This window comes from Salvelinus namaycush, chromosome 24, assembly GCF_016432855.1.
Source record: "Salvelinus namaycush isolate Seneca chromosome 24, SaNama_1.0, whole genome shotgun sequence".
NCBI lineage: Eukaryota > Metazoa > Chordata > Actinopteri > Salmoniformes > Salmonidae > Salvelinus > Salvelinus namaycush.
In genome coordinates, this window is record NC_052330.1 from 23,598,885 (window position 1) to 23,621,820 (window position 22,936).

The 22,936-nt window shown below is 42.8% G+C and overlaps 1 protein-coding gene across 1 annotated transcript in view; it reads right to left on the reverse strand.

The window, feature by feature from the left end:
• LOC120019360 (MAM domain-containing glycosylphosphatidylinositol anchor protein 2-like) overlaps positions 1 to 22,936 on the reverse strand; it is a 261,309-nt gene that overhangs the window by 185,727 nt on the left and 52,646 nt on the right. The window contains exon 4 of the mRNA XM_038962652.1: positions 1,167 to 1,363. Within this exon, the coding sequence (XP_038818580.1) occupies positions 1,167 to 1,363 (197 nt within the window). The remainder of the gene's footprint in view (positions 1 to 1,166; positions 1,364 to 22,936) is intronic.

Genomic DNA, 22,936 nt, shown 5'->3' on the forward strand with positions numbered 1-22,936 from the left:
GGGCTGGGGGAGGAGAGAAAAGAAGAAAGAGAAGAGGAGAGGAGGGGATAGAGAGAGAGAAGGGAATAAGAGAGAAGTGGACAAAAGAGGAGAGAGGAGAGGAAGATGAGGGAACAGGGGGCTCAGAAGGGCAGCCAGCTACCTCAGGCTCTCTTGCTTGTATGATTTTTAATAGCCCACTCTGTGTCTTGCTCTCTCTCCTACTTCTTTCTTTCTTTCTCTCTTTCTTTCCTTCCTTCATTCTCATTCCCACTCCCATTTTCCCCTCTCTCTTTCGACTAGCAGTCTCTGGGCACACCCTCATTATTTAAATACATATCTCCCCATCCAGAGTGTAAAGTACTGAGATGTCTCTACATACTCCACCCTATAGACTTACCTATACTCATCCAGAGTGTAAAGTACTGAGATGTCTCTACATACTCCGCCCTATAGACTTACCTATACCCACCCAGAGTGTAAAGTACTGAGATGTCTCTACATACTCCACCCTATAGACTTACCTATACCCATCCAGAGTGTAAAGTACTGAGATGTCTCTACATACTCCGCCCTATAGACTTACCTATACACATCCAGAGTGTAAAGTACTGAGATGTCTCTACATACTCCACCCTATAGACTTACCTATACCCATCCAGAGTGTAAAGTACTGAGATGTCTCTACATACTCCGCCCTATAGACTTACCTATACCCATCCAGAGTGTAAAGTACTGAGATGTCTCTACATACTCCACCCTATAGACTTACCTATACCCATCCAGAGTGTAAAGTACTGAGATGTCTCTACATACTCCACCCTATAGACTTACCTATACCCATCCAGAGTGTAAAGTACTGAGATGTCTCTACATACTCCGCCCTATAGACTTACCTATACCCATCCAGAGTGTAAAGTACTGAGATGTCTCTACATACTCCACCCTATAGACTTACCTATACCCATCCAGAGTGTAAAGTACTGAGATGTCTCTACATACTCCGCCCTATAGACTTACCTATACCCACCCAGAGTGTAAAGTACTGAGATGTCTCTACATACTCCACCCTATAAACTTACCCATACCCATCCAGAGTGTAAAGTACTGAGATGTCTCCATATACCCGCCTTATAGACTTACCTATAGACATTAGGTAGGTCTATAGTATATTGTCTCATTCTTACCTGTGTGAAGAATGGTTCGTAGATCTCCACTCCCTTGTCAGAGCCCTGTGAGAGGACATCTCGTCCGCGGTGCCAGCTGTAGCGGACAGGGGGGTTGGAGTTAGCCATGCAGCGCAGGAACACCGTCCTCTCATAGTAGAACTGCTCTTTGGCCTCTCCTACACTCTGGTGCACCGTCACTACAGGGTCATCCAGGACTGGAGACAGAGAGGAACAGGGGAAGAGGAGAGGAAAATCTATTGATCAATCAATCAATAAATACATCAGGCAAGTAATGAATCCATTGAGAGATCAATTGAATGGCTACCTAACCAATAAGACATTTGCATTATCGATGATCAACACCACGTTTTTTTCCACTACTGTTCAAAAGTTTGGGGTCACTTAGAAATGTCCTTGTTTTTGAAAGAAAATATAATTTTTTGTCAATTTAAACAACATCAAATTGATCAGAAATACAGTATAGACATTGTTAATGTTGTAAATGACAGAAGCCTCACAAGTCCTCAACTGGCAGCTTCATTAAATAGTACCCGCAAAACACCAGTCTCAACGTCAACAGGGAAGAGGCGACTCCGGGATGCTGGCCTTCTAGGCAGAGTTGCAAAGAAAATATCTCAGACTGGCCAATAAAAAGAAAAGATTAAGATGGGCGAAAGAACACACACACTGGACAGAGGAACGCTGCCTAGAAGGCCAGCATCCCGGAGTCGCCTCTTCACTGTTTTGCGGGTACTATTTAATGAAGCTGCCAGTTGAGGACTTGTGAGGCGTCTGTTTCTCAAACTAAAAACTATAATGTACTTGTCCTCTTAGTAGAGTAGTACACAGCGTTGTACGAGATCTTCAGTTTCTTGGCAATTTCTCGCATGGAATAGCCTTAATTTCTCAGAATAAGAATAGACTGTTTCTGGCCATTTTGAGCCTGTAATCGAACCCACAAATGCCGATGCTCCAGATACTGAACACCTATGTAGATATTCCATTAAAAATCTGCCATTTCCAGCTACAATAGTCATTTACAACATTAACAATGTCTACACTGTATTTCTAATCAATTTGATGTTATTTTAAATGGACAAAAAATTTGCTTTTCTTTCAAAAACAAGGACATTTCTGAGTGACACCAAACATTTGAACTGTAGTCTATATATTTATATATATAGTCAGACACTTTTGGACACGTGTGATGTTTCACACATACTTTTCACGTGAACAAATCACGTGAAAAATTCCAATTTTTTTCACATTACTCATACACATCTGATTTCCCAATGTTTCACGTATGCTTTTGTAACTGTCAGGATTAGAACCAGAATCTCCAATGGGAGTAGGCAACGTCTTGACCATACGAACAAGAGTGAAAATACACATTTTGTAGTCGCAGGTGGGGCTACCTCATCACGTGACCATGAGCAAACATGACCGACTCATGTCCGCTACACTTTCACATGTGCATTTTCAAATTTTAAGGTCAACTAGGGCTGTCAAAGGATAAAACATTTCAATCGAGTTAATCGCATGATTTGCTTTGATTAATCACAATTCATTATGAATTCATAATTTGCTCAAATTGAGCTGTAATTTAAGATTACAATAATATTTACATCTTGATTTTGTCCAAAGTAACAGTTAGCAAAATCTGGTAAATTGATAAACACATTTTCTTTAACCTCAAAGTCACCTTGTTTTGACATCGCTTTGTTGTTTTTAGCTGTATAGATGATGTCTTGTTTTATACATTTACATTACATTTAAGTCATTTAGCAGACGCTCTTATCCAGAGCGACTTACAAGTACATACATTCATACTTTTTTGTACTGGCCCCCCGTGGGAATCGAACCCACAACCCTGGCGTTGCAAGCGCCATGCTCTACCAACTGAGCTACACGGGACTGTATGTTTTCTGTGAATTCTGATGTCTTTTTTTTTTCTCCCAAAAAGTGAACTTGAGGTTAACTCTGACATCATTAATAATAACATGTTTAACAGGGTAAATACGGAGACACGGAGATCTAGCTTCTCTGTTCTTTTCACTGGTTAACTCTGACATCATTAATAATAACATGTTTAACAGGGTAAATACGGAGACACGGAGCTCTAGCTTCTGTGTTCTTTTCACTGGTTAATTCTGACATCATTAATAATAACATGTTTAACAGGGTAAATACGGAGACACGGAGATCTAGCTTCTCTGTTCTTTTCACTGGTTAACTCTGACATCATTAATAATAACATGTTTAACAGGGTAAATACGGAGACACGGAGATCTAGCTTCTCTGTTCTTTTCACTGGTTAATTCTGACATCATTAATAACAACATGTTTAACAGGGTAAATACGGAGACACGGAGATCTAGCTTCTCTGTTCTTTTCACTGGTTAATTCTGACATCATTAATAATAACATGTTTAACAGGGTAAATACGGAGACACGGAGCTCTAGCTTCTCTGTTCTTTTCACTGGTTAACTCTGACATCATTAATAACAACATGTTTAACAGGGTAAATACGGAGACACGGAGATCTAGCTTCTCTGTTCTTTTCACTGGTTAACTCTGACATCATTAATAACAACATGTTTAACAGGGTAAATACGGAGACACGGAGATCTAGCTTCTCTGTTCTTTTCACTGGTTAATTCTGACATCATTAATAACAACATGTTTAACAGGGTAAATACGGAGACACGGAGATCTAGCTTCTCTGTTCTTTTCACTGGGCTTCTTCCAACGGTCACTGAGCAACATATGAAGAAGAGAGGCGTGAGCCTGCAACGGTAACACTCCAAATGGATGGCTCAGAAAGGCGTGAGCCTGCAACGGTAACACTCCAAATGGATGGCTCAGAAAGGCGTGAGCCTGCAACTGTAACACTCCAAATGGATGGCTCAGAAAGGCGTGAGCCTGCAACGGTAACACTCCAAATGGATGGCTCAGAAAGGCGTGAGCCTGCAACGGTAACACTCCAAATGGATGGCTCAGAAAGGCGTGAGCCTGCAACGGTAACACTCCAAACGGATGGCTCAGAAATAACAAATACTTCTTCCAGCGGTCACTGACCAACATATGAAGAAGAGAGGCGTGAGCCTGCAACGGTAACACTCCAAATGGATGGCTCAGAAATAACAAATACTTCTTTTGAACGCACTTTAATTGTAGGCTAAGTTAACTTTTTACAGAATGGCATTACAGAATTAACAATTTCAGATGTGTAAATTGCTACTGCAACATGTTAACACCACCTTTTCACATGTGAGGAGAATAACACAATTTCAATCTACATGTGAAAGTGAGATTTTCACGTGGAGTTTTCTTACATGTGAAACAAACAATTTGAATGACAGTTCATGCAGCTGTTGTATTCTGATCATGGAATTCTGAATATGTCATGCATCTACACCTACATTTGAATGTGTCTACCGTGTCCAGAGTGTGTACGAATTCCCTTTTCCCCGCTATATTAAAATACCTGAATGCATTCTGCAAATGGTGGAACAGGCTACATCTGATAGGGAAAGGGGGATACCTAGTCAGTTGTACAACTGAATGCCTTCAACTGAAATGTGTGTTCCGCATTTAACCCAACCCCTCTGAATCAGAGGTGCGGGGGGCTGCCTTAATCGAAATCCACGTCTTCGGTGCCTGGGGAACAGAGGGTTAACTGCCTTGCTCAGGGGCAGTCGATCCAGCAACCTTTCAATAATAACACAACAACACCTTGATGGCTGTAGCAAACTACTGAGCTAATTAACCAGCTAAACTCTGTAACTAGCCAGCTAGCTAGCAAAGCTAAAGCGCTTGCAAACAGGTTAGCATACCTCTAGACAAATAAAACACAGCTTTTCTAATTAGGCTAGCTGGCTAGCATTTTTAAAGCCAGCAAACACGTTCCTCACACGCTAGGAACATATTTTCTCCAACATTTAATGAAAAAAAGTGTCTTTCGCTCCCAAAAACAAACCTTTTCTGGAGACTTCCGAGTGCTGATGACGTCGCCTAATGTATGCTCTTAATGTAGCCTGATTACAGTCCAGACTGAGGAGAAATCCGCACACAAAGCGTCCCTGACCAGCTCCTGAAGTGGTCAGCCAGATCTGAACACAATCAGACCACAATGCAACTTTTGTGTGTCTAGACCCTTCTTTTCAATGAGATATTTGTATTCTGATAGCAGAAGTCACATGTAAGTGTCAAGTGTAGTAATAATGGTGAAAAGTTCAAAGGTCACACTTAGTTCAGAGCCTCTGTAATTGACATGTACTTATTCCAAGATGGCGTAGCAGTCGGACGTGTCTTTTGTCTTGTCCCGTGTAAATAATAATTTTCCTCGTTTTTTTCGTATATATTTTAATCTCACTTTCCATCTACGGACTGAATTTACTCTCCTAGCTATTGCCTTATCTCCCTAATCGTACTACATTTGCACACACTGTACATAGACCTTTTCTATTGTGTTACTGACTGTAGGTGGAATGCAGGAGACAGTAGGATAACTACACAGTGACTCAAATCACAGGTACATGTCACACACTGACTGCTCATGGGAAAACCTCAAAGGTCCTCACTCAAGCATTAACGCATACACACACACACACACACACACACACACACACACAAGGGCACATTGACTTTCCTAATCACTGATGTAGCATGCATAGCCTTCAAAGTGACAGTCCTGTAGGAGACAGAAAGGTCTGCAAAGAATCCCTAATATCCTCTGCAAACCCATCACTGATGCCATCACTCCTTAAGATAATATTTAGTTGCCCTCCTGTCCCTAACGGGAGCTCAGTTAAATAATGTCTCTGTTTCCCAACACATCAGAGAGAAGTTTTTCCCATCTGCCTAACAGTTGGCTATTTGAGCAAAGTGCTCGTGGTTGAATAAATGGATTCAAAGTTAATCATCTTAATCGCCTGACGAATTAAGCCTTGGCAATGGGTGTTCATCATAACTCTGACTGTCTTTTAGCATGTTAATTCTCGCTTTTTTAAGATTATGTCAATTTGCACACTCAAACAAACTATAAGGGGGTTAGTCCATTTCCCCTCTCATCTCTCTCTGAGATGCAATCAGTTCTCGACGCAAACAGGCAATTTAAATGGAAATGATGAAGAAAAAACAATGCAAGATATGCCCTCATGCTAAAAACTCCTCGACGATGACAGATGACCTTTTGCGCATACGAAGAAGGCAGCGACTGAGCTCTAATCTCATTTTGTACAACTATTCCACCGCTAACCGTAAAGAAATGATATGAGGCACTGAATTGGAGATGTTAATCGATGGATTCATTGGCTCTAAATCAGACTCCCAGCATCGTCCTGTCCCCCTCTGGGCTATACCGCAGAACCAGGGCCTAACCAGGGAGCACGCTGCCCCCCCCCCCCCCCCCCCCCCCCCCCTCCACACACACACACAAACACACACACAAACATAGGCAAACACACACAGATACGTTACAGTGTGTGTTGTGTTTGTGCGTCATTCCATTACAGACAGAGCGATTGACTGGATTCATTTTGGCAGAGCAAACTGCTCTAAATAAATACACAGATTTATTATGGAGACGGTAGGATGGTGTGTATGTATGTGTGTGTGCGTGCATGTGTGCGTATCTGGGAGTGTATTCATGTGCGTGTGTGTGCGCATGCTCGCTTGAATGTGTGTGTACTGTGTGTTAGTATGAATCCTACATCTTAACTCCAGCTCTTCCCTTCTCTCTGCCCAATTCACTCAATGGAGGAACACAGGAGCACGTGTCTCTGAATGCAGAACCTGATTGGGGCATGTCAACTACACCGCAATTACCTTCAGGAGTCACACTCTGATGGTTGTAAAGCTTACCTACAGAGCCCGCAGGAGGTGTGTGTGTGTGTACGCCATGGTACTGGCTCCGCTACAGATTTGTTAGGGTTTGCAATTGAAGGTGAAACGGGTGGTTCGCAGGCAAGTGAATATGTCCATATACAGCTCAACGCTCTGTGGCAGCAAGTTAAACCTTTTTAAGTCACTGGCCTCTCTCACTCCCACTCAGTCATGACCAGCGAGTCATACATGTTGAGTTCTTCACGTTTCAGACGCAAGAGAGAGCGAAAGGGACAAAGACAGAGAGCGACAGAGCAAGGGAAAGGGAGGGAGGGAGGGAGGGAGGGAGGGAGGGAGGGAGGGAGAGAGGGAGAGAGAGAGAGAGAGAGGGAGGGAGAGAGGGAGAGAGGGAGAGAGGGAGAGAGGGAGAGAGGGAGAGAGAGAGAGAGAGAGAGAGAGAGAGAGAGGGAGAGAGAGGGAGAGAGAGAGAGGGAGAGAGAGAGAGGGAGAGAGGGAGAGAGGGAGGGAAAAAAACAGAAACAGAGGGAGAGATGTCACAGGCCTCATACAGAGAGAGACATAGACAGAGAGAGAGAGAAAGAGAGAGATAGAGAGATAGAGAGAAAGAGGGGTCATGTCATATCGTTTACTCAAGCACTGTACATCAGACATGACAAGTGAGTCATACAAACTCTTCTTCAGAAAGGCAGCATGGAGAATGTTATCCCTTTAGACTCGTGGGAATTTGCCTATGTGGATAGGGCTAAATGTAAATGTTTTGTACAGAATAAATATGAAATGCCTATGCATAACCATGATAGAAATTAAAAGGGAAAAGTTTGGAGATTATGGGAAAATTATTATACCAAAAGGTGAGGAAACAACAGTTCACACAAGACTGAATCCAAACATTACAGTGTGCATTTTACATTTTCTGTAGTTTTTGCCGCATTTGTTGATAACGAAATCTGAAAATAATTTGGATACATAAGGTAACATGATAATAACAATATTCCTGTAAAAAGGATTTGAGTGAGAGGAGTAACTGGTGTCTCCAAGTGGCCACACCTCTTTACAACTAGAGCATCACACTTGTAGTTGTTTTGTTTGGAACACAGCCCTGCATCCCCGCCCTCCACAATTACTGCTGTTGTTAAGGAAATTCAAAAATGGTCCAAAAATGGTCCGAGTGAGGTGGGCATCATTTAAAAGCTCGATCTATTGCCAAAATGACTGGCTAAGTTATAAAATATGATTTTACAGTGTTAGGCTTTCACAATGCAATTCAGGGAAACAGATCATCATTTTGGTGCACATAGAAAGGAGCCCTGAGTGCATTCAGGTGCTTGTGCTGTGGGGAAGTTTCTTCATAATAGTCATACAGGCTCATTCTGTTCAGAACAACCCAGGGTATGACGCCATGTCATCTTATAACTGTACATGAAACATAGTAATCATAAACATTGGCACTGTATACGACATGAGTTTTATGATATGGAAATGTGTCCATTGTCCCCAAGATACACACACATCTCTCCCAACACCTTCCTCTCTATCCCAACCCTCCCTCTCTCTCCCAACCCCTCCCTCTCTCTCCCAACCCCTCCCTCTCTATCCCAACCCCTCCCTCTCTCTCCCAACACCTTCCTCTCTCTCCCAACCCCTCCCTCTCTCTCCCAACGACTCACTCTATCTCCCCGTCTCTTTCTCTACCTCAACACCTCTTCTTCCCTCTCTATCTATCTCCCTCCCTCCCTCTCTTCACATAATCTACGCCAGTCATTTGGAAGGGAGAGAGATATAGAGAGAGAAAGAGAGGGAGCAAACAGAGAGAGATAAAGAGACATAGAGAGAATGATCAGCACCCATGTGGCTTTGAGTCCGTCAGCCCATCGTGTCAGAGGGCTGTGGATTAATTTCACCCAGTTGCCGTGGCAGTAATCATTGTCCCAGCTTGATTACAATGCCGCACTGCCAAACTCCCAAACACTGTTGTGTTTATCCATCTACGGGTAGAAATAGTCCCATTATGTCAAAGATAAGCAATTTGCTTTCGTTCTCTGCTAAGAGAAAGGAAAGGATAAAGGAGGGGGAATGGGGGGAAGTAGCAAATTGCAGGCATCCAGATGCCGGGTTAATGAGATGGCGAATCCATTGGCTGTCTTCTGTAATCATTCCCTCAATACGTTGGCGGAGCATCCTCTGCTCTCCATGCGAGGGGCTATTTTGGTGTATGGTTGAGAGAGAGAGAGAGAGAGTCGTGGACGAGAAGTATCAGTGGGCATCCCTCCCCCCTCTATCTCTCTTCCTTTTACAATTAGACCTAAAATCAGCTCCTAAAAGTGACTAGCTACACTTCTTTAATGAATTGGAAGAAAAAAATTGGTGAAAAAGAGGTTCTGGTGGCCGCAAAGCGCCGTGTCTCTCTGAACAGGGTAGATGGATGATTTGAGACATTACGACTAACTGGTGAAACTGTAACCTGAGCAACAACCAGACTAAGTGTCTGTTCAAGGTGTGTTGGAGCGAACGGATGGGACTAACGGACGCTGATAGCTGTTGCAAATGAAAACCGCTCGGAGAGACTCAAACACACAAAAGGTTGAATGTATCAGATAAGATATTCATTAGAACATTACAGCAATTCAAGAGAAGTGTAGGCGAAATGCAAACCAATATATTCAGGCTGATGTTGTTACATACATTTCCTTTCACAACATTGAGAAGATGAACAAAAAATAAGCGATGATACAGAAAAATGAAAAGCACACGCTTTGAGGATATTATGCTCCATTACTCATTCATAAAGTTATATAGATGAATACCATCTATTTGTGAGATACATCACCCTCTCTCCTACCCAGGTCCTTTATGGAATACCTATATCCACCAAGCCGTTTACTGTGCACAATATTACATATAGTATTTCCTTTCCCTCTGTCTCTCTGCAGCTGTCAGTGTTATGTGGTGACCTCTATCTCCTGGTACATAGTTAGACTCTGTAAGAACTAGCTATATCTATCTGGAATAGACGGCTGGTCTATACAACACTGTGCATACAAATTACCTCGACTAACCTGCACATTGACTTGGTACCGGTACCCCCTGTATAAAGCCTCGTTATTGTTATGTAATTTTCTTGTGTTACTTTTTGATTCGATTTTTTTTACGTTAGTTTATTTAGTAAATGTTTTCTTAACTCTATTTCTTGAACTACATTGTTGGTTAAAGGCGTGTAAGTAAGCATTTCATGGTAAGGTGAAATAAGTAAGTGAGCCTGTTGTACTCGGCGCATGTGACAAATAATATTTGATTTGATTTGATTGCGTAAGGGAGGAGGGAGAACAAACATCCGCACATGTCGTTCCAATGGTGGCGCCTGTGTGAAAGAGATATCTCTGTCTCATTCTGTAAACAGAATATCATTCTCCACATGTCGTTCCAATGGTGACGCCTGTGTGAAAGAGATATCTCTGTCTCATTCTGTAAACAGAATATCATTCTCCACATGTCGTTCCAATGGTGACGCCTGTGTGAAAGAGATATCTCTGTCTCATTCTGTAAACAGAATATCATTCTCCACATGTCGTTCCAATGGTGGCGCCTGTGTGAAAGAGATATCTCTGTCTCATTCTGTAAACAGAATATCATTCTCCACATGTCGTTCCAATGGTGGCGCCTGTGTGAAAGAGATATCTCTGTCTCATTCTGTAAACAGAATATCATTCTCCACATGTCGTTCCAATGGTGGCGCCTGTGTGAAAGAGATATCTCTGTCTCATTCTGTAAACAGAATATCATTCTCCACATGTCGTTCCAATGGTGGCGCCTGTGTGAAAGAGATATCTCTGTCTCATTCTGTAAACAGAATATCATTCTCCACATGTCGTTCTAATGGTGGCGCCTGTGTGAAAGAGATATCTCTGTCTCATTCTGTAAACAGAATATCATTCTCCACATGTCGTTCCAATGGTGACGCCTGTGTGAAAGAGATATCTCTGTCTCATTCTGTAAACAGAATATCATTCTCCACATGTCGTTCCAATGGTGACGCCTGTGTGAAAGAGATATCTCTGTCTCATTCTGTAAACAGAATATCATTCTCCACATGTCGTTCCAATGGTGGCGCCTGTGTGAAAGAGATATCTCTGTCTCATTCTGTAAACAGAATATCATTCTCCACATGTCGTTCCAATGGTGGCGCCTGTGTGAAAGAGATATCTCTGTCTCATTCTGTAAACAGAATATCATTCTCCACATGTCGTTCCAATGGTGGCGCCTGTGTGAAAGAGATATCTCTGTCTCATTCTGTAAACAGAATATCATTCTCCACATGTCGTTCCAATGGTGGCGCCTGTGTGAAAGAGATATCTCTGTCTCATTCTGTAAACAGAATATCATTCTCCACATGTCGTTCCAATGGTGGCGCCTGTGTGAAAGAGATATCTCTGTCTCATTCTGTAAACAGAATATCATTCTCCACATGTCGTTCCAATGGTGGCGCCTGTGTGAAAGAGATATCTCTGTCTCATTCTGTAAACAGAATATCATTCTCCACATGTCGTTCTAATGGTGGCGCCTGTGTGAAAGAGATATCTCTGTCTCATTCTGTAAACAGAATATCATTCTCCACATGTCGTTCCAATGGTGGCGCCTGTGTGAAAGAGATATCTCTGTCTCATTCTGTAAACAGAATATCATTCTCCACATGTCGTTCCAATGGTGGCGCCTGTGTGAAAGAGATATCTCTGTCTCATTCTGTAAACAGAATATCATTCTCCACATGTCGTTCCAATGGTGGCGCCTGTGTGAAAGAGATATCTCTGTCTCATTCTGTAAACAGAATATCATTCTCCACATGTCGTTCCAATGGTGGCGCCTGTGTGAAAGAGATATCTATGTCTCATTCTGTAAACAGAATATCATTCTCCACATGTCGTTCCAATGGTGGCGCCTGTGTGAAAGAGATATCTCTGTCTCATTCTGTAAACAGAATATCATTCTCCACATGTCGTTCCAATGGTGGCGCCTGTGTGAAAGAGATATCTCTGTCTCATTCTGTAAACAGAATATCATTCTCCACATGTCGTTCCAATGGTGGCGCCTGTGTGAAAGAGATATCTCTGTCTCATTCTGTAAACAGAATATCATTCTCCACATGTCGTTCTAATGGTGGCGCCTGTGTGAAAGAGATATCTCTGTCTCATTCTGTAAACAGAATATCATTCTCCACATGTCGTTCCAATGGTGGCGCCTGTGTGAAAGAGATATCTCTGTCTCATTCTGTAAACAGAATATCATTCTCCACATGTCGTTCCAATGGTGGCGCCTGTGTGAAAGAGATATCTCTGTCTCATTCTGTAAACAGAATATCATTCTCCACATGTCGTTCCAATGGTGGCGCCTGTGTGAAAGAGATATCTCTGTCTCATTCTGTAAACAGAATATCATTCTCCACATGTCGTTCCAATGGTGGCGCCTGTGTGAAAGAGATATCTCTGTCTCATTCTGTAAACAGAATATCATTCTCCACATGTCGTTCCAATGGTGGCGCCTGTGTGAAAGAGATATCTCTGTCTCATTCTGTAAACAGAATATCATTCTCCACATGTCGTTCCAATGGTGGCGCCTGTGTGAAAGAGATATCTCTGTCTCATTCTGTAAACAGAATATCATTCTCCACATGTCGTTCCAATGGTGGCTCCTGTGTGAAAGAGATATCTCTGTCTCATTCTGTAAACAGAATATCATTCTCCACATGTCGTTCCAATGGTGGCGCCTGTGTGAAAGAGATATCTCTGTCTCATTCTGTAAACAGAATATCATTCTCCACATGTCGTTCCAATGGTGGCGCCTGTGTGAAAGAGATATCTCTGTCTCATTCTGTAAACAGAATATCATTCTCCACATGTCGTTCCAATGGTGGCGCCTGTGTGAAAGAGATATCTCTGTCTCATTCTGTAAACAGAATATCATTCTCCACATGTCGTTCCAATGGTGGCGCCTGTGTGAAAGAGATATCTCTGTCTCATTCTGTAAACAGAATATCATTCTCCACATGTCGTTCCAATGGTGGCGCCTGTGTGAAAGAGATATCTCTGTCTCATTCTGTAAACAGCATATCATTCTCCACATGTCGTTCCAATGGTGGTGCCTGTGTGAAAGAGATATCTCTGTCTCATTCTGTAAACAGAATATCATTCTCCACATGTCGTTCCAATGGTGGCGCCGGTGTGAAAGAGATATCTCTGTCTCATTCTGTAAACAGAATATCATTCTCCACATGTCGTTCCAATGGTGGCGCCTGTGTGAAAGAGATATCTCTGTCTCATTCTGTAAACAGAATATCATTCTCCACATGTCGTTCCAATGGTGGTGCCTGTGTGAAAGAGATATCTCTGTCTCATTCTGTAAACAGAATATCATTCTCCACGACAGCAGATATTGGTTCTAGTAGATTATGTCTGCCACCATCCTCAACGCTGCCTGTCAGGGAGAAGGAGAATAGCCCATCTCATTCAAATATGGGAGAAATGGGAAGGCGAGTGAAGTGTGTGTGTGTGTGTGTTTGTGCAAAGTAAAGTAAATGAACGAGAGGAAGTCTAACACACACCTCTCCCACAGTCTAGAGAGAGAGAGAGGGGGAGAGAGGGAGAGAGATGAAGAGAGAGGGAGGGAGGTGGGAGAGAGAGAGAGAGGCAGAATGCTAAGTAGGGAGAAAACGAGTGTCTGAGTGTCTCCAGCCCTTGACATTCAGAGAGTGAGAGAGTGAGAGAGAGACAGAAAGCTGAGTGATGAGCTATATGAAATGTGTGTGGATCTGGATAGTAATTATGGTAATGATCACATGACCGCTGTTGCATTATAGATGTACATTTTATGATTACCACGCCACATAATGTGTGGTCTAACCCAGCTCCAGTCTGGGCTACAACCATAAAGGAAGCCTTCTGAAACCCCCTGGGCTGATATAGGACTGGCATTCTGCTCCAGGATGAAAATGTCACTGGCATTACATTGAATATTCAGGAAGTAGACAGCGTGTATATTCCAAATGGCACCCTATTTCCTATATAGTGCACTACTTTTGACAAGGGCCTGTCATTACTTGCCCTCCTGGATGGAGATCAAAGGTGCCGGCTAACCAAAGGTTGCAAGACCCCCCTCTCCTGGGGGACTTGGCCATTTTATGAAGGTCGTAAATACCTTGCAGGAACTTTCTCAAGAGCTTTCACAATGTATATGTCCGAGTTACATATAAATGTTGTAAAACGTATATGATTAAATGTGATTTTAGCCTTCTAAATGAGGTAATTGTTTTTCATATAGACTTTTGCCAAGTCAGTAACCACGCCCATGTGAGTACAGACATTGTGGCAACGTGATGGAACCGGCCTCCAAGGCGAGGGCATAAAAGGACTGCAAACTAAATGTACATTAGACCAAAACATGCCGGGTTACTGCTGGTGTGTAGAGTGGATCTAGCTGTACCCTGAGTAATCAACTATTGAGACCAGAGAACTTGAGGATTTGGTCCACACTTTACGAAATGTTTTAAAACTACAAGACCAGAAAATGAGAAGACCCTCTGAAAATGAAAACAGAGAAGAAGACTAGACATGCACCGCCTGCAGCTCTGCATGTAACGTAGTCTATGAAACTCAACAGAAGATGAGAAAAAAGGAACATTTCCCTATCAAACAACCATTGGAACGTCTGACGTATCCGGATAATCCGGGCGATTTCAACAGAGAGACGACAAAGACATACAAGCGTAAATATGTACATTGCATTTCTAAATCTGAATGAGCGGTTGTTAGGGTGCTAAATATCCATATTTACGATGAGCGTATTATTCAACTGTATGTACGATAGTTGAATTCCTTTGTCTCTCCTTCTCCCGCTCTTTCTTTCCCCACCCCTTTCATTTAGTGACCAGCCGTCATATCGGGTTAGTCCACTAGGGACTTTTCATTGCATTATGTTAGTAATCAATTCAACCTATATTGTGTGTGTGTTTATGTATTTCTGTGTGATTATTTCATTAGTTAGTAAATAAATAATTAAGCCAATTTGTGTAAGCTGAGTCATCATGTAGACTAGGGTTCGTGCAGATTTATAGAATATTATGACGTTCAAAATGAGACTGATAAGACGTAAAAAAGTGACTGTTATCTATAGATATTAATATATCTCATAAGAGTTTAATTTGGGAGATAGTAACTTGTTAAATAAGTTTTCCCGTGGTGCTCCAAGTTACTGAGTTAATTGTTACATGATTCATTTAATCACGTAATAATAATGAATAATAATTGATTTGATAAGATACCAGTCATCGCATTAATAATAGTCACGTCACGACAGTCCCTATCTTCAGTACATCGGAAATAGACTGTCATTTGGGACGCATCCAGTGTGATCATCATGAACTTCATGTTCAAGGGCATAACAGATTGGAATAATACCTACTGATGTGTTGTGTGACACCCGGCAAACGTTTATCAACATTCACAAAACACTCTGAATTTACCATGCCATTACAAACCAAACAGACCTTGTTAACTTTGTGAATGGCCGCTGTGATTTGTACTCAAGATTTATACATGTTTCTGTCTGATTTTATTCAGTTATGCTTGAATTGTAATGAAGCAGAGATTTTGTGTATGGTGTACCCTATCAGATAAAACACTGCCATTTTGTAAGGTTGTGTCCCTGATTTTGGAGTGTGTGTTTGTGTGTGTGTGTGTGTGTGGGGGGGGTGTATGTGTTTAGTTTCCCAGCCAAGGTAAAGGTGTGTGTATGTGAATGTGCAGTTTCTCCTCCAAAGTATACAGAGATGGGTTGTGGGGGAATGTTGGGCTGAAGTTCAGAAGGGCACTCTGGCACCTCTGCCATGTTTGCTGTTTGGCATGCTGTCCTGCTGCTTGTAAGACACACACGCACGCGCGCGCGCGCGCACGCACACACGCGCACACACACACACACACACACACACACACACACACACACACACACACAGACACACAGACACACAGACACACAGACACACACACACACACACACACACACACACACACACACACACACACACACACACACACACACACACACACACAGACAGAGAGGGAGAGAGTTTGGCTGCCTCATAACAACCTCTGCATTATTCAGTCAGCGTCTCAACATCCCATTTTTCACCTGAAAGACTTCAGCTCTGCTGATGCAGGGAGGGAGGTAGAGAAAGATAGAGTAGGACAACTATTTTGCTATGAATCCTTTCTCCCTCTCTCCCCTCACCTCATCTGACTCCCTCATGTCATTGGAGTAAGATGATGCTATCCTTCACAACTGACCTCAGTTCAGCATTGGCTTCCCCCTTATAGTTAAAAGTTATTATTGAAGGAGAGTAAACTGATCTGTACATAACGTTAAACTCTCTTCATAAATAGGAGATGCGCTGTGCATTAAAAGATTTCACGGTTTTACCAATTTGACTTTAGTTATTGACGTTTATTCATGTTTCTCCAAACTTCAAATTTCAAAGAGTTTTTGACACACTGCGTTGCTCTTCCTGCTATGCATCCTCCTTCATTAATTCCGACAGGTCACGTTAAGGGTTAAGTTTAGGGCTCAAACCAAAAAAGTGCCTACCACTGGGATTGAACACGTGACCCTCGAAGCTGGAGCTATGTTTTTTTAAGTCATCTCCCGACGTCCAATTTGGAAGTCAATCTTGAGAGACCTGAGGGCCTCCCGAGTGGCGCAGCGGTCTAAGGCATTGCATTGCAGTGCTAGAGGGGTCACTACAGATCTGGGTTTGATCCCGGGCTGTGTCACAGCCGGCTGCAACCGGGAGACCCATGAGACGGCGCACAATTGGCCTAGCGTCTTCCGAGCGACCTGGCTGAGGATCACATCACACTCAAACTACAGTCATCAGACCTGGTAAAATATAATTACAGACAATTACTGTGCTGATGCAGATGCAGTTGATGTTGTTGTTGTTAGGTAATATACTGCTCATGCTGTTTTAGTGACGACATTGAGAGGGATTTAGACAGCAATCACACTGTTAACATTGGAAGGTTTATTCCGTGACATTGAAGGATAAAGGCACAAATAAGTGCATATTCATCTCTACACTAGACATCATCAAGTGTGCACCAGTCCATACAGATTATATTTAATAAAATATGTGCTAGTCCAGCACATGGGGCGCCGACAGGTAAGATGCTTCAGGAGGGCGGTCATGTGTGCTAGCAAGGCAGAGGTCCTGGGTTTGAGCCTTGGTGTGAGCCGAATTAGCAGGAAGCTAAGCAAGCTGCTAAGCAAGCAGCGTGACGTTCTGTACAGTAGACCATATAACATTATGAGGTGTGTACTTAAGCAATAAGGCCCGAGGAGGTGTGGTATATGGCTAATATACTACGGCTAAGGGTTGTTCTTATGCATGATGCGATGCAGAGTGCCTGGACACGGCCCTTAGCCGTGATATTTTAGCCATATACCACAAACCCCTGTGGTGTCTTATTGCTACTATAATCTGATTACCAACATAATTAGAGCAGTAAAAATAAACGTTTTGTCATATCCGTTGTATACGGTCTGATATACCATGGCTGTCAGCCAATCAACATTCAGGGCTTGAACCACCCAGTTTATAACAGTCATTAGACCAGACAAAATGTGTCTAGTGCACATTGCATGGTCATACCTGATAACTGATAATATTGTAGCTGCTATTGTATAGGTGCAAAGACAGCGCATCCACAATGGCTCAGTGGTGAAGTAGCTCATAAGAACTAAATCAAAAGTGCTTCTGATGTCTTTTTGTCTAGTCCTCTAATGTCTAATGCTTTCTTATTGCTCTGAGAAGTGGAAATAGAAGCAGAAAGTTAAAGGTTCTTAAAGGTTCAAACTCAAGCTATAGCCAATGTTTTCTTTACCCAAAAGAAAGTGTCTCAGCCGTCAGCTAGTATCCTGCAGTGTAATAGCTCACCAGTCTCTTCTCTGTTTTACTCTGTTTAGACAGTTGCTTTACTCTCTAGGAGCTGGGTCACCAGTCAGGGTGGCTCATTCTACTTACAGCTAGCTACTGCACCTCTATCTTCCACAGTGACGGGTGCTGCTATCATTCCATTACACTGTCTTTGGGTGGGCGGGGTGTCTTAAGTTAGTGAGTGTGTGTGTGTGTGTGTGTGTGTGTGTGTGTGTGTGTGTGTGTGTGTGTGTGTGTGTGTGTGTGTGTGTGTGTGTGTGTGTGTGTGTGTGTGTGTGTGTGTGTGTGTGTGTGTGTGTGTGTGAGAGAGTTAATACAGCGCCTTCAGAAAGTATTTGTCATGACTGTCAGGTGAGGATCCAAGGAGGTCAGATCAGCTTGGCAATGGATGACAGTAACCAGACCCTCTCTCACACACAGACGGGGGGAGTAGGGAGCTGGTGTGGGGTTGACAGCTCACACCCTGTTGTAAATCAAGGAGAGAACATCCCTCTCCAATGTTCACACAGGAATGTGCCTTTGTCTACACAGACATTTTCCCACCGAAACTCTAACACGTTCTAAAGCGAATACTGGAACAATATATATATATTTTTTTCTTTCACTTTTATTTAACCAGGTAGGCCAGTTGAGAACAAGTTCACATTTACAACTGCGACCTGGCCAAGATAAACCAAAGCAGTGCGACAAAAACAACAACACAGAGTTACACATGGGATAAACAAACGTTCAGTCAATAACACAATAGAAAAATATATGTACACTGTGTGCAAATGTAGTAAGGTTAGGGAGGTAAGGCAATAAATAGGCCATAGTTGCAAAATAATTACAATTTAGCATTAACACTGGAGTGATAGATGTGCAGATGATGATGTGCAAGTAGAGATACTGGGGTGCAAAAGAGCAAAAAAATAAATAACAATATAGGGATGAGGTAGTTGGGTGTGCTATTTACAGATGGTCTGTGTACAGGTACAGTGATCGGTAAGCTGCTCTGACCGCTGATGCTTAAAGTTAGTGAGGGAGATATAAGTCTCCAGCTTCAGTGATTTTTGCAATATGATGATCAGTGAAATATACCTGCTGGAGCGCGTGCTACCAGTGGGTGTTGCTATGGTGACCAGTGAGCTGAGATAAGCTGGGGCTTTACCTAGCAAAGACTTATAGATGACCTGGAGCCAGTGGGTTTTTGCTACGAATATGTAGCGAGGGCCAGCCAACGAGAGCATACAGGTCGCAGTGGTGGGTAGTACATGGGGCTTTGGTGACAAAAAGGATGGCACTGTGATAGACTGCATCCAATTTGCTGAGTAGAGTGTTGGAGGCTATTTTGTAAATTACATCGCCGAAGTCAAGGATAAGTTAGGATAGTCATTTTTACAAGGGTCTATTTGGCAGCATGAGTGAAGGAGGCTTCGTTGCGAAATAGGAAGCCAATTCTAGATTTAATTTTGGATTGGAGATGCATAATGTGAGTCTGGAAGGAGAGTTTACAGTCTAACCAGACACCTAGGTATTTGTAGTTGTCCACATATTCTAGGTCAGAACCGTCCAGAGTAGTGATGCTAGGAGGGCGGGCAGCAATCGTTTGAAGACCATGCATTTAGTTTTACCAGCATTTAAGAGCAGTTGGAGGCCACGGAAGGAGTGTTGTATGGCATTGAAGCTCATTTGGAGGTTTGTTAACACATTGTCCAAGGAAGGGCCAGATGTATACAGAATGGTGTCGTCTGCGTTAGAGGTGGATCAGAGAATCACCAGCAGCAAGAGCGACATCATTGATATATACGGAGAAAAGAATCGGCCCGAGAATTGAACCCTGTGGCACCCCCATAGAGACTGCCAGAGGTCCAGACAACAGGCTCTCCGATTTGATACACTGAAGTAGTTGGTGAACCAGGCGAGGCAGTCATTTAAGAAACCAAGGCCAGGACGATGAAAATGGCTGCACAGTACTGTCTTTTATCTATGGCGGTTATGATATCGTTTCGGACCTCGAGCATGGCTGAGGTGCACCCATGACCATCTCGAAAACCAGATTGCATAGCGGAAAAAGTACGATGGGATTCGAAATGGTTGATGATCTGTTTGTCAACTCGGCTTTCAAAGACTTTTGAAAGGCAGGGCAGGATGGACATAGGTCTGTAACAGTTTGGGTCTAGAGTGTCTCCTCCTTTGAAGAGGGGGATGAACGCGGCAGCTTTCCAATCTTTAGGGATCTCAGGCGATACGAAAGAGAGGTTGAACAAGCTAGTAATATGGGGTTGCAACCATCTATATAAGATAATTTTAGAAAGAGAGGGTCCAGATTGTCTAGCCCAGCTGATTTGTAGGGATCCAGATTTTGCAGCTCTTTCAGAACATCAGCTATCTGGATTTGGGGGGGGGGACTTGGGCAAGATGCTGCAGGGTTTGCAGAGCTGCTGGCCGGGATAGGGGTAGCCAGGTGGAAAGCATGGCCAGCCGTAGTAAAATGCTTATTGAAATTCTCGATTATCGTAGATTTATCGGTGGTGACAGTGTTTCCTAGCCTCTGGGAGGAGATGCTCTTATTCTCCATGGACTTTACGGTGTTCCAAAATGTTTGGGAATAAGTGCTACAGGATGCACATTTCTGTTTGAAAAAGCTAGCCTTAGCTTCCATAACTGACTGTGTATATTGGTTCCTGGCCTTCTAGGCAGAGTTGCAAAGAAAAAGCCATATCTCAGACTGGCCAATAAAAAGACCACAGACACTGGACAGAGGAACTCTGCCTAGAAGACCAGCATCCCAGAGTCGCCTCTTCACTGTTGACATTGAGACTGGACAGAGGAACTCTGCCTAGAAGGCCAGCATCCCAGAGTCGCCTCTTCACTGTTGACGTTGAGACTGGACAGAGGAACTCTGCCTAGAAGACCAGCATCCCAGAGTCGCCTCTTCACTGTTGACATTGAGACTGGACAGAGGAACTCTGCCTAGAAGGCCAGCATCCCAGAGTCGCCTCTTCACTGTTGACATTGAGACTGGACAGAGGAACTCTGCCTAGAAGGCCAACATCCCAGAGTCGCCTCTTCACTGTTGACATTGAGACTGGTGTTTTGCGGGTACTATTTAATGAAGCTGCCAGTTGAGGACTTGGGAGGTGTCTAATTCTCAAACTAGACATGAGATCTTGTACGAGATCTTCTGTTTCTTGGCAATTTATTGGCAATTCATTTCTCAGAACAACAATAGACTGATACGTTTCAGAAGAAAGGTCTTTGTTTCTGACCATTTTGCGCCTGTAATCGAACCCACACATGCTGATGCTCCAGATACTCAACTTGTCTAAAGAAGGCTGGTTTTATTACTTCTTTAATGAGAACAACAGTTTTCAGCTGTGCTAACATAATTGCAAAAGGGTTATCTAATGATCAATTAGCCTTTTAAAATTATAAACTTGGATTAGCTAACACAATGTACCATTGGAACACAGGAGTGCTGGTTGCTGGTAATGGGCCTCTGTAGGCCAATGTAGCTATTCCATAAAAAAATATCCGGTTTCCAGCTACAATAGTCATTTACAACACTAACAATGTCTACACTGTATTTCTGATCAATTTGATCAAAATTTGCTTTTCTTTAAAAAACAAGGACATTTCTAAGTGACCCCAAACTTTTGAACAGTAGTGTTTATAAAGTGTAATACTGGGATTCAAACTCAAAATTGAATACATTTCAACTATATCGGACATGGTACAGGTGTCTTCTTTTTTATTACCATAACCATGTGTGTGAGGTGTAAACTTTGGTTTAAGACTACCAAGAACACTCTGTTTGACCCTGATTTATCCCACTGCAGTAAAATGTTAAAGTCATTATTGGCCTTGTCCCTGAGCGGTTCGGAAAGACGCCTGTATCGTTGTAGTGAGTTGGTGTATTGATACACCATCCAAAGTGTAATGCTCAAAGGGATATTCTATGTCTGCTTTTTTTTACCCATCTACCAATCGATGCCCTTCTTTGCGAGGCTTTGGAAAACATGGTCTTTGTGGTTGAGTCTGTGTTTGTAATTCACTGCTTGCCTGAGGGACCTTACAGATAATTGTCTGTATGGGGTACAGAGATGAAGTAGTCATAAAAAAATCATGTTTTGAAACACTATTATTGCACATAGAGTCCATGAAAACGTATTATGTGACTTGTTACTCCTGAACTTATTTAGGTTTGCCATAACATAAGGGTTGAATACTTATTGACTCAAGACCTTATAGCTTTCCATTTTTTATTAACTTGTAAAAATGTCTAAAAACCAGTGACACAAAATCTCAATGTAATCCATTTTAAATTCAAGTTGTAACACAACAACATGTGGAAAAGAGAGTTAATGTGTGTGTGTGTGTGTGTGTGTGGATGTGTGTGTGTGTGTGTGTGTGTGTGTGTGTGTGTGTGTGTGTGTGTGTGTGTGTGTGTGTGTGTGTGTGTGTGTGGATGTGTGTGTGTGTGTGTGTGTGTGTGTGTGTGTGTGTGTGTCTGTACGTGGATGCATGTTTGGATGTGTGTGTGTGTGTGTGTGTGTGTGTGTGTGTGTGTGTGTGTGTGTGTGTGTGTGTGTGTGTGTGTCTGTACGTGGATGCATGTTTGGATGTGTGTGTGTGTGTGTGTGTGTGTGTGTGTGTGTGTGTGTGTGTGTGTGTGTGTGTGTGTGTGTGTGTGTGTGTGTGTGTGTGTCTGTATGTGGATGCATGTTTGGATGTGTGTGTGTGTGTGTGTGTATGTGCATGTTTGGATGTGTGTGTGTGTGTGTGTGTGTGTGTGTGTGTGTGTGTGTGTGTGTGTGTGTGTGTGTGTGTGTGTGTGTGTGTGTGTGTGTGTGTGTGTCTGTATGTGTCTGTATGTGGATGTGTGTGTGTGTGTGTGTGTGTGTGTGTGTGTGTGTGTGTGTGTGTGTGTGTGTGTGTGTGATGGATGGTGGGTTATGCCAGCGGCCCCACTCTTCCTCCCAG